This window comes from Schistocerca gregaria, chromosome 2, assembly GCF_023897955.1.
Source record: "Schistocerca gregaria isolate iqSchGreg1 chromosome 2, iqSchGreg1.2, whole genome shotgun sequence".
Taxonomy (NCBI): domain Eukaryota; kingdom Metazoa; phylum Arthropoda; class Insecta; order Orthoptera; family Acrididae; genus Schistocerca; species Schistocerca gregaria.
In genome coordinates this window covers 944649788-944663013 of record NC_064921.1, presented here as the reverse complement: position 1 = coordinate 944663013, position 13226 = coordinate 944649788, and the positions used below count along the sequence as shown (strand labels likewise).

The 13226-nt window shown below is 39.2% G+C and overlaps 1 protein-coding gene across 2 annotated transcripts in view; it reads right to left on the bottom strand.

Annotated features, from left to right (window-relative positions):
* LOC126335398 (regulatory-associated protein of mTOR) overlaps window positions 1-13226 on the bottom strand; it is a 275566-nt gene that overhangs the window by 228623 nt on the left and 33717 nt on the right. For both annotated transcript variants that reach the window (XM_049998641.1, XM_049998642.1), the window contains exon 3: window positions 6439-6680. In XM_049998641.1, coding sequence (XP_049854598.1) covers window positions 6439-6680 — 242 coding nt within the window. The remainder of the gene's footprint in view (window positions 1-6438; window positions 6681-13226) is intronic.

Below are 13226 nucleotides of genomic sequence, written 5' to 3'. Positions count from 1 at the left end.
AGTACTAAAATTTTTATTTTTATACATCTGTGGCTCGCTGAGATATAGAATCAACAAGTACGATACACACAAAACTTCGAGCTTAATAAATTATGGAGGAGTTCACACGTAGTACAGAATTTTAAAACCTGCATTATATTTGCCCAGGAATCTTTAAAAACAGAGAGCACATCTCTGAGTACTTGTAAAAATGACCTCTTGTAAAACAAATAAATTACAGCAAACTAATACATGGCAAACTGTTACTGATATATCATAGGCACCTCATACTGATGTGTTCTCTCCATAGAGGATGAAGTTACGTCTTAAAGAGGCATGCACCATTCAAAGTCTGGTAAGCACTACTACTTCACATCTCTTTGGTTGGTAGGAGGTATGCCACAGATGTGTTCCTGACTGGTTATTAATCACCTCCAGCCACCGAGTCTGCTACTAACACACAACACATCTACTTGAAAACAGTACTATAATGTGTTGGGGGTAAATAATAACATTGTACATAGTACACTAGGTATGCCCTGGTAGTATTACCTACCAAAACATTACACACTCCCACTATGCACAATGACTAACTTCATCACTGCAAAATGAGAACTGAATCTGGTAATGTTTTGGGTTATTTCATTTGCTAAGTTTAGCTACTGAAAGGCTCACAAAATGTTTCACAAATTGCAGCAGATAAGAAACATTCGAATCCTATGACATCCCATTGCCCTCAAAAAAGCAAAAAGTTTGCCGTTAAATACAATGTATTCATTCAGTAAGTAAATGCCGAGAACAAAACTGTGGATTATAATGGACAGTCATTTGTATACTTTGAGGTGCTTACTATAAATCCTATAAAATGTCAGCTTGAAATGCAGTCTGAAGTGCAGTCTGAAGTGCAAGACTTACTGCATTCTAGGACATTTAGGCACTAGCAACAACCAAGATGGAAACTTTTTCCAACCTTGTGTCAGGACCTTCATGTTTACCAGTCTCAGATCTATCCGATACTGATTTGCTAATACTCTAAACATCTGCAGTTCAACTGGAATGTAACACGACTCCAGCAACATTGCAGTTAGCAGGATCTGTTTGCTGCCCCTATTCCCCTTTCTCATTCAGACATTTAAAAATACACAGGGATTTGAGACTTCTTACCTTTAAAATGTTCAGGATGTGGTAGCCGTGTCACTTTGCCATCGAATACAAGGCCCAGGAACCTCACAGGTTCTTTAAAACTGAGAATAGTCTCCCTCAGTCGTAACTGTGGCAGATTAAAAACAAGTCGGCGATGATTAAAAGAAATATATACAGTTTTTTTAAGATGAGAAAAGGCATAACCAGTTTTCTTTGTTGATTCTTTCAGCATCCTAGGTGCTAATTACGGCAGACAGATTTTAGTTGTGGGGCTAGAGTGTGGCCAGAAAATTGAAAGTGGCCACAAAAATAGAATACTGGAGAGGACTTCTGACTGTGGACAAGATACTACTTGAAACTATAGCAAACAAAGTTGAGACTCCTTTAGAATACTATGCTCCGAGGGAAATTTCTGAGTTTCTAAAAATATCTAAAATAGATCTTGAAAGGAAGGATCACACTCAGTTAGCATAGAATCTGCCTTTTAAATGTCAACAAAGACCCTTGTAAATTAACGCCTGGCAGGAACAAGTCTTATGAACTACTCTCAGTAGTTTTCCTTAGAGATTTTAGTTGCATAGGCATTAGCTCATAATCTAAGGTATGTTTATGTGCCTTAGATTACAGTCCAATGCCTATGTAACTAAAATCAGCAAGGAAGTTAATACTGGCTTTGAAAGCCTGCACTGTATCCCCAGTAGTCAATTATTTTCTTGTAGTATGGGTCACATCTTCTACAATTTTTTAAAGGACTTCATCTTACTAACAGCTGAAAGCAAGATCAAATCATTTTTAAAAAATCCCAGTAGTGTCAGCTATGGTTAGTAATCAGTGGTTTCTGAGCCTAGAGTGGCTGGCTGACATCTCTGATTTCCAAGACCCAAACAACTTGACAGTTAACCGAATATTCTAAGGTCTCTTATTGCAGTTCATGAAGACTATATTATTCCAAAAACTCAGGTACTACAAATATTTTTCAAGTTTCAAACTTTTAATTCGAGTATTGGGTTAATGCCCATCACACCAAATTTTATAAAAACTAATAGAATGGATTTCCTTGAATGCAGAGAAGGGGGTCCACTCAAACTTCAAAGGCTATCACAATGTTCCACGACAGACTTCAAAGGCATACAACATCTGGACTGTATTGCTTAGAGTTCACCTCGGTAGTTTAGATTTGGGCAAAGAAGATGGGAGCAGGCTTGAGAGGGATCTCTAAAATGTAAACCCTACAGTCCTCACCAAGCAATATCTGTTAGGACTGCAGAGCAGAACTCTATGGTGGAAGAGAACCACAATGTTATGTTGTGTTCAGAAAAAATACCTCTGAAAAAAAGAGGCACTTTATCTTTTGAGTATTGGGGCAAGGAATGGAGAGAGGGAGCACCATACCTCAGTGCAGAATGTACAGGATGGGAAAGTGGGAAAGGGAAGTTCCATTTCAACAACAAGAGAAATGGGACACACTGTGCTTCACAAGGCACAGTTGTCTGTAAAGATTCAGACTGACATGAATAATGTAAGTGTTAATCTAATGAAAGATGGTACTTTCTTAGAGAGAGAGAGAGAGAGAGAGAGAGAGAGAGAGAGAGAGAGAATGAATATCTAGTTGAACCAAAAAAAGATTGATACTGCAGCTCAAATAGTATTAAAATTTTATGATTCATTACTTATCTATGTGCACCTCATCTCTCATCTATTGATGAGTGACTGCCTTTCCTCATTTCTGATTGTTGTTCAGAATTAACAGGTTCAACACTGGTCCTATAACTTCTAAAGCATTAAAGTACTGCCCAACTATCAGCAGGTGATTCAAATACGATATTTACAGTAAACATTGCAGTTTCTTTGGGCTGAAAATTTGAGAATCAAAAACAAAAGAAAAAGTCCATAGTAATAGGTACACAAGAGCAGTACAATGCCATGGTAATCTCACTTGCATATGCTGTAGTAGTAGAAATTTATATGACAAAGATGTAATTTCATTCATCATAAACAATGTTTTCCAAAGCCTGTAACTGTGTCAGTAATGATTTAAATAATAAAATACTACACCAGTTACATTTTTTTATGCATAACACAACATGTTTCAGAATTAAGGCTCATTTTAAAGTGCTGTAGGGGTTTACATTAGCATAGGGTATTTGACTGTTTTCTGGAAGTTGTATTATATGATTAATTGTTGAATTACAGTATTCTTTTACAAAAATGGAAACAAAATTTGAATAATTTATAAGCCCGCTAAAATCTCCATTCAAGTCAAGTGATGTCTGTGACATCACTAACTAGCTTGCTGCTCCTACTGTCATAATGCTAATCCACAGTAATGTCGAGTTTTGTAATTTACGTTTTGGACAATAGGTTACAAATGGCATGTACTGCCATATCATACAAATATATCTATAGAAACTCATGAAAAGTTGTTTTTGAGTATTCCAGAGAATAAAAAGATGTGTAAAATGTAGTTGCACTGTACTGACAAATTGCCATCATGTTGATGCACAAGTTCACTAAATTACAAATGTGTTGCACTGTGAAGTTAACATTAACTTACCTCCCAAATATGTTCTCTCACTGTCACAACAAAATACAGCACCATTCAACAAATTTAAACTCCTAGTGAAAACTTATTTTACCAAAGCACATGCAAATTATTCAGTACCTCAGCTATTAGAGCAATAGACGGTCAAATGTTATAAGATGATGTCCATAGATCTCTGGTCCAAATCTATCCCAAAAGCACATTTTAACTTATATGTATAATGACTTGACAGTCTTCTCATAAGAAAACCAAATCACAATTTCAAAACTTCACCACACTAATCAGAAACAGAATATTATTGTGTTTTCTTTGCTGTTTACACTCACTCACTTTTTCAGTCACTGCTCACAGACATCACTTTCAACAACATATTTTCTAGTTTATGTGACCCTAGACTTTTTACTTTATTAGAAATAAGGTTTTTATCTTTTTACTGTGCAGCTAGGATTCCTATTGTTTAAAATTTTGCAGTTTCATCATTTTACATAAAGATGAAGGTAGTATACTTCAGATGCTAACATTAATTTACACTCACAAATATCACAGCCCTTACGTTTGTGTCACCTGCATGTTGTACATGCTTTATATCTCTCCATATAACCTCATCGTCCTACAACTCCTTGTCTTGGGGGCGTATGGTGGCATCTTCACTACTAGCAATGCTTTCCAAAAAACTGAATCGTTTGTTCACAAAGTAAATGCATTTATCCTCTGTTGTCAATTTCTCCGACTAAGACTAATGTGCAGCTGTATATACTAAAGTCCACAACAGAAACGACTACACGAACAGTTCTTGCTAAAATTATTTTCATATTTTATATAAAACTTTTAAAAATATATGACCCTTCCTGGATACGACATGTGATCACTTGATCTGCTGTTGGATGCACTGCCCATTAGGCCACCAAACACATGCAGTGAGCAAGATCTCTGCTGAGTGTCTTCTACAAAGGAAATCATCATCAAGTTTAGCTCACGACAATATACAGACCCATTTGCTGAAGTTCTACAATTCCTGAGTGTTGAGCAAGTTTAATGATGTTGCAGGGAGCAGGGAAAAGAATGTCCATCCTTGCACTTACTGCGGCTCTAAATGGATGGAAATTAAAGGCATCAACTTTTGCAAGGCTTTCACAATCACCATTCACAAAATTCCTTTCTACTGCTACTTAAAAGTTGTAATTCCATTTTCCATCACTAAACAGCCAAACTGTTTGCAGAAATAGTATGTAAAAATCTCGACACTTTGGCTAATGCTCCTATAACATACACATAGCTTTGTCTTATCCTAGTCTGTGACATCATAAGAGCATCAGCCAACAACAGCATTTTCGATCATGTGATGAGATCTTGATATTTAATGGTTTTTAATCTTTAATTACATAAAAGTAACAGATATTTTAAGAGAATATTGATCGGAAATGCTGTTTTAATATTATAATCAATAATGGTTGTATGGTTGGTCCTTGAAAATGGAAATAAATTCCTAAAACACGCTGTGCTATTCATGAAAAACACAACTGGTGAAGTATTTCATCACTTAAATTAATAAATATCTATATATAGCTATGCATAAGATACACAAGTGGACTTGTAAAGCATATACTAAACTGAAATGTTTGTCATTCTGCTCCAAATATGTAAATACAAATTACAAGCTATAGGGAACACATACCAAGAAACAGAAATTCCTCAAAGTTTTGACAGTAACCAAGTCAATAACTTTAAAATTTAAACGATTTGCAGCATTTAGAATCAAACAGTTCTTCCTCAAAAATAAGATAGCAATGAGAGGAAGACAGTATGAGAACTCTCAGGAAGTAGCCACAGTCGATTTCAGTGACAGAAGCATTGACTGTGGGATAAATTTAGCAGCTGGGTTTATAGCAGAACTAAGTGCAACTGTAGTGACAGATGCAACAGTTATGTTAACAGCACAGTGGTAGAACTGTTAAGGGTGATACTTTGGCTCAAACATGCAGGATTCGCCACAAAGCAGCAAGAGTGGTTATGCCACTACAGAGAGCAAAGTTTCTTCTTCTTATTTGCCTCCACTTAAAGAATACATCAGTACAGTCTGTTGCAAAAATTACAGTATTTGTTACAAGGGCTGCCCATTCATCTCCTGTCTCATTCATAATTTTTAGCTTTAGGGGTAATTTTCATCACCCATTTCTTCCAAACCAATTTCTAAACATGGTTTTTATTCTAAATTTACATGCTCTATGATGTTTCTCTGTTGGTTAATACCAAAAACATAGGGTTCAAAATATTTCTTAGAAGAAAAATCAATGTTCACTGTAATGTATGTTAATATCATGATCATGATTCTGCAAAACAATCTGAAAACATTCAACACTGTAATTACTTCAACATCAGTTATTACAGTTGTCCATCATGTTTAAGAGTCATAGTAGTTCTAACGGCTACTTTATTCCTTATTATGAGGTGGAAGGTCACTTGTAGAATCTTTTAAATTATATGTGTAAACACTGTCTACCAACTCTGAACATACAAAATGTGAATCTAAATTTTCATATTACATTTTAGGCACCTTTCATGGTATTTTTCAGTTACTGTCCTCCTTGTTTTTGTGTAATGGGAAACATTTTCTTTAAACATAGTCTAAAGTGCTCTGAAAATTACCAGCCAATATCATAAAAAATTCTCTAAGTAGAGAAATTACCCTTTTCACCGCAGTATAAAAAAAAGGTAAAATTTATGCAAAACAGTGATTCAATGGTGGAAAGAAAAGGAAATGATAGTACACTAACCCGATTGAAAACCCAGATTTCTCCATTTGAGGTAGGTTTGGGCACTCCATGTCCATTGTAATGAAAGAGAACACGCTCCTCTTTTGCATTTCGACGTAGTGAGGTACAAAGCTTTTTCACTTCTTCTGCTGTAGGATCGAGGCTCTGCTTGTACCGTGCTCGAGGTTGCCAGCGCTCGTACTGTTTCTGAAGATTTGATCCAATAGTTTCCAGGGCCTTCTGTGGGCTCATTGACAGAGGATCTGCACAAAATTAACATCTTTGAGGCAGAATATTTCAACATCTGCACACTAAAATAATGTAACAATAAAATTTATAACTACTTTTCAACAGACAGGTGAACATACCTGCTGAAAAGCAAAAAGTTGTAAACAGCTGCAGTGGTAGCATCAAAATGTACCACTTAGATGCAAAACTGCTGAAAATGTTTCATCATCAAAACCTGAGGTTTTTAGACATTTCCTTCATGAGAATGGTAGTGTGCATGTAAGAAAGTGGGTGGCAGAGTGATGTGCCTTGGCAAGGAGCAGTGTATCATGTGACTCATGAGCAAACAGCATCACGCTGCCATACGTCTGTCTGTAGTATGTACTTCAGGATGCACATAGGACATTTAGTGTTGAATTTCCTGGTATTTTAGGTATCACAAAGGTGCTGAGACTTTGCTGTGTTTATTACAGGTGACATGAAGCAAACATGACAAGTATGAGTGTGTGCTCAAAAGTAATGCTTCCAAATTTTTCATCAGAAAAAATAAAACAAATGTTATTAATGTTCAACATTTTTATTCTTCATGTCTACATATTTGCAGCCTCTGCTACTAGAAGATTCCGAATTGTAGTGCGTAAGATGGTGTTGTGTAACATAACTATGTTGGTGCATGAGAAACAGTGTGCTGTAATAGAATTTCAAATTCAAAGAGTTCATACACACTCTCATCTTCAACATGACAATGCCAGACCACACACAAGCATTGCGACATCTGCAACAATCTGCCGCCTTGAGTTCACTGTCATGGATCATCCTCCATACAGTCCTGACTTCATCCCATCTGATTTTCATTCGTTCCATCCGATTTTCATCTGTTTCCAAAACTTAAAGAGCAGCTTTGAGGACTTCACTATGATACTGATGAAGTGATGGAAGCAGAGGTGAGGATGTGGCTCAGTCAATGAAGTGAGTCTTTCTACAGTGACAGTATCAACAAAGTGGTCTTTCGTTAGAAGAATGTGTTTGCTACCAGGGTACTGAGAAATAAATATGTAGACATGAAGAAGAAAGCTATAGAGTGTTAATAACATTTGTTTTATTTAAAAAGCTTTAAGAGTTTTCATGCGAAAAATTCAGAGGAATTGCTTTTCCACTTGCCTTTGTATTATGTTTAAAAGTAATGATGAAGTTTTCCGAGCATATATTGTTTTTTTTGGAATATTCTACTTAGGTCCAAGATATGTCACATCCATTGCGTAACTCATAAATGAAGACTGACATTACAAAATCTTCTGCAATAACAAGCAGTTTCATCTACTGCATGCACCTACACTTTTCTAACTGCAGTGTCAAGTTGATTTAAAAATAATATTAATTTCATCTTCTTCCTCCTCCTCCTCCTCCTCCTCCTCCTCCTCCAAGGACTAGACAACTTGTCTGTTCCAGTCAAAGAGGAAGTTGTCGCTAACAGTTCCTTTGTTACCCAATGTCTCTTTTACTACTTACATTCATATCTGAAAGAATAGACACCACACACACCCTTCCACATTCTGAAGGTGGCAGGGGTAAAATACAGAGAGCGAAAAGCTATTTACAATTTGTACAGAAACCAGAGGGCAGTTATAAGAGTCGAGGGACATCAAAGGGAAGCAGTGGTTGGGAAGGGAGTGAAACAAGGTTGTAGCCTCTCCCCGATATTATTCAATCTCTATATTGAGCAAGCAGTGAAGGAAACAAAAGAAAAGTTCGGAGTAGGTATTAAAATCCATGGAGAAGAAATAAAAACTTTGAGGTTCGCCGATGACATTGTAATTCTGTCAGAGACAGCAAAGGACTTGGAAGAGCAGCTGAATGGAATGGACAGTGTCTTGAAAGGAGGGTATAAGATGAACATCAACAAAAGCAAAACGAGGAGAATGGAATGTAGTCGAATTAAGTCGGGTGATGCTGAGGGAATTAGATTAGGGAATGAGACACTTAAAGTAGTTAAGGAGTAACTGATGATGGTCGAAGTAAAGAGGATATAAAATGTAGACTGGCAATGGCTAGGAAAGCATTTCTGAAGAAGAGAAATTTGTTAACATCAAGTATAGATTTAAGTGTCAGGAAGTCGTTTCTGAAAGTATTTGTATGGAGTGTAGCCATGTATCGAAGTGAAACATGGACGATAAACAGTTTGGACAAAAAGAGAATAGAAGCTTTCGAAATGTGGTGCAACAGAAGAATGCTGAAGATCAGATGGGTAGATCACATAACTAATGAGGAAGTACTGAATAGGATTGGGGAGACGAGAAGTTTGTGGCACAACTTGACTAGAAGAAGGGATCGGTTGGTAGGCATGTTCTAAGGGCATCAAGAGATCACCAATTTGGTATTAGAGGGTAGCGTGGAGGGTAAAAATCGTAGAGGGAGACCAAGAGATGAATACACCAGATACAGAAGGATGTAGGTTGCAGTAGCTACTGGGAGACGAAGAAGCTTGCACATGATAGAGTAACATGGAGAGCTGCATCAAACCAGTCTCAGGACTGAAGACCACAACAACTGATGACTATATAATGATGTAGACAGTGTGATATATGGAGGTTTGGGTCGGTCTGAGGCTGTGCACAGATAGCCAAAGTAGTTAAGGCAACTGCTGACACTAAGCAGGAAATCCGGATTCGAATCCCAGTCCAGCACATATTTTCATATGTCAATGTTAGGTAGTAAATCTATACCCAATAAACTGATGTCAAGGAATTCACAGTCAAACATATTAATTTCAAAAGTATCTCTTTTACTAATCGGCCTATGTGCTGAAACTACTAGTTGCATTCTGTTTAGGTGCAGGGGTCACCTTTCTTTACTTTAGTTGATTCTATCACCAGTTTCAAAAATATTTTATTTGCTGGAAGGTATAAGATTAAAAAAAAAAGAAAGAAAGAAAGAAATGCATGTACAGTTTCTGCAGAAGTTTAACTCACAAAAACGTCACCATTAGGCTATTGTAACTTGCATGAACACAAAAAATTTCAGATAATTGAATCCCATTTGTGGAATAAGATGTACACAATAAAACAAACAAACCATGGTAGCTCTTCTCTTTAGGAGACACCAAGTATGTGGGGCAGTAAATGAAAAGTTTGTTTCAAGACTCCAGCAAGATTCAGAAAACATGAAAAGTCAAGCACATTTTTTAAACAATAAAAATTTATTTATTCAAAGTGTAAGGCTTCCAGAACTAATCCTCCCCAATATGTACATCTACAGCCTGAAAGACAAAACACAATGTGTTTCATTTATTTTTTATTCCTTTCTTTATCTGTCTATACACAATATGAATTTATAAATGTTGTTAACACACAAATCTCCACAATACAGAGGCATAAATGTATGCCATGTAGTTCTTGTTGCACTAATAATATTAAATGTTTGTTTTATTTTGTTTTAGGGTGCAAAGAACAACTGGGGTCATATGCATCCAAGTCAAAATTATAGAACATGAGCACAGAGAGGAATTAAACAACTATACATCAGTCCCAATTGACAGAACAGGAGACAGCTAAAAACAGTCAGGTGGAAAAATTAAACGGCTTTCACCATATTGCTTCGATGGATAAAAAGTAAAATTGGGTCAACATCCCGCGTGTCATTCGTTAAAACGGCTGATAAATCAAACGGCAAACCCAATCTGGAACATAAATTGTTAAAAAAAGGGCACTCCAGCAGGAAGTGGCTGTCAGTTAAAACTTGGGCACAAAGTGTACAAAGTGGTGGGGCAGTGCCACTTAGCAAACGACGATGGCTAAAAAGGCAGTGCCCAATATGCAGCCGAGTTAAAATAATCTCCTCCCAATGGGAGGGTTGAGAGGAGGTTGTCCAAGGTGCTGGGAGAGGCTTAATAAGCTGAAGCTTATTCCCATGTAGGGTGAACCATTGGCAATGCCAAAGTGACACCACCTCCTGACAGACGGCAAAGCAGAGATCATTGGAGGGAATACAGGTACTCGCGGGCTGAGGTACGATGATTGCAGCCTTGGCAGCAGTGTCAGCAGTCTCATTTCCTTGCAGACCGACATGACCAGGGACCCAAAGAAACATGACACTGGCTCCATGATGAGTGAGTGAGTGAGTGAGTGAGTGAGTGACAGTTTTCCTGAACCCGCTGTACTAAGGGATGAGCAGTGAACAGCGCACATAGACTTTGGAGAGCACTCGGTGAGTCTGAGCAGAGGACACAACTGGAAAGCCTGTGTCGCCGGATGTACACCGTGGCCTGATAAAAGGCGAAGAACTCGGCTGTAAATACTGAGGAGTGTACCTGAAGCTGATATCGAAGGACACGGGTGCCAATAACGAATGCACACCTGACCCCACAGTCAGTGTGAGAGCCATCAGTCTACAAAGGCACTATCGCTAAGTCCCATGCGAAGGTCATGAAACTGGACGCCATAGACTGAGGCTGGAGTAGTGTCCTTAGGAAGCAAATGAAGGCCAAGGTTAACATGGGCTGCTTCATGAAGCTAAGGTGGTGAAGGGTTTACACCCACTAGGAAAGTTGCAGGTAGTGCATTCGTCAGCCGTAGCAAGTGGCGAAAGCGGACTCCAGGAGGTAACAGAAAAGATGAATGAGCTCCATACTGATCATCAAAGGAATCATCAAAGAAGGAGGCATAGGAGGGGTGGCCACGCATGACAAACAAATGGCATGCATACCTGCTGAGTAGAAAGTCACGGTGGTAGAGCAGTGGCAGTTCAGCAGTTTTAGCATACAGACTCTCAACTGGGCTGGTGTAAAAGGCACCCGTGGCCCTATGGATTCCGTGATGGTAGATAGTGTTGAGACAGTGTTAGAGGGATGGTGTGCAGATGCATGAACAAAGCACCCTTAGTAAAGTTTCGAATGGACAGGGGACCGGTACAAATGGAGGAGGGTGGTTCGATCGGCATGCCAGGAAGTACCATTGATGACACGTAGGAGATTGAGGGACCACATACAACGGGCTGCCAGGTAAGACACATGGGAGGACCAAGAGTGTTTCCTATCGAGCATGAGCCCCAGGAATTTAGTAGTTTCAATGAACGGAAAGGTAACAGGCCCAAGATCTATAGAAGGTGGAAGTAACAATTTGTGCTGCAAGAAATTCATACAGACAGTTTTGTCAGGGGAAAAGCGAAAGGCACAGTCGATGCTCCAAGAGTAAAGATGATCAAGACAGCACTGAAGATGCTGCTCAGAGAGACAAGACTGTAGAGAGCTGCAATAGGTGGAAAAATTGTCAACAAAAATGAAGCTGGAGATGCCCAGTGGGAGACAGGCTATGACAGGGTTAATGGCAATAGCAAAGAGGACAACACTCAGGACAGAACCCTGAGGCACACAGTTTTCCTGGATAAAGGTGTCCGACAAGGCAGAACCCACACGCACCTTGAAAATTCGGATCTAGTAAAAATGTTTGAAGGGAACAGGGCAGGCGGCCACAGAAGCTCAACTTGTAAAGAGTATGGAGGATACCAGTTCTCCAGCAGGTGTTGTAGGCCTTCACCATATCGAAAAAAACAGCCAGTCAGTGATTTCCACAGAAAGCCTTTCATGACATGGATAGACAAAGTAACAAGATGGTCAACTGCAGAACGCCATGCTTGAAATCCACACTGTGCATTCGTCAGTAAATTGTGAGACTCGAGCCACCATACCAGCTGGCCATGAATCATATGTTCCATCACCTTGCAAATGTAACTGGTAAGAAAGAGGGGGCAGTAGCTAGAAGTAAGTCCTTGCCAGGCTTAGGTGTGGGTCTGATGGTGGCTTCACGCCAGCGTACGGAAAATGTGCCCTCTGCCCACATGTGATTGTATGTGTTTAGCACAAAATGCTTGTCTGCAAGAGAAAGGTGCTGCAACATCTGAATGATGATGGTGTCTGGCCCTGGGGCAGAGGATCGGGATGAACTGAGGGCGTGATTGAGCTCCCTCCTATTAAAAGCACTGAGACTCCCCTGCTCATTTCCAATGGAGGAAGGTAGGGTGATAGTGCGATGAGCTCAAAACTTTCGCAAAATGGTGGCCCAAGGTGTTGGAGATAGCAATACGGTCCACAATAACATCATCTGCTAGTATCAGGCAGGGAATTGGGAAATGGATCTTGGTGCCAGAGAACCGTCGGAGGTTGGCCCACGAGACAGAGGATGGGGTGGAACTGTTAAAAGAACTAGTGAAGGATAGCCATCTAGGTCGTTTGCTTTCCCGAAGAACACGACAGCACTTTGCATGCATCTGTTTATAATGAATGCAGTTTGCTATCGTAGGATGACAGTTGAAAGTGCAGAGAGCACATTTCATGCGCGAATTGCATCACGGCATGCCTCAGTCCACCAAGAGACTGGAAAACGATGTGGTAAAGAGGAAGTGCGAGGAATGGAATGTTCTGCAAAAGTAAGGAGCTGGTGAGATAGTCCACCTGGTCATCACAACTGGGGCAATCTTGTTATGCGAAGGCCACCAGGAAGGGGTAAAGCTGCCAGTCAGCCTTAGTAAGCTGCCATTTGGGTGTGCATGCAGGATGGGGTAGGAGGCAGCAAACATAGAGCACATGG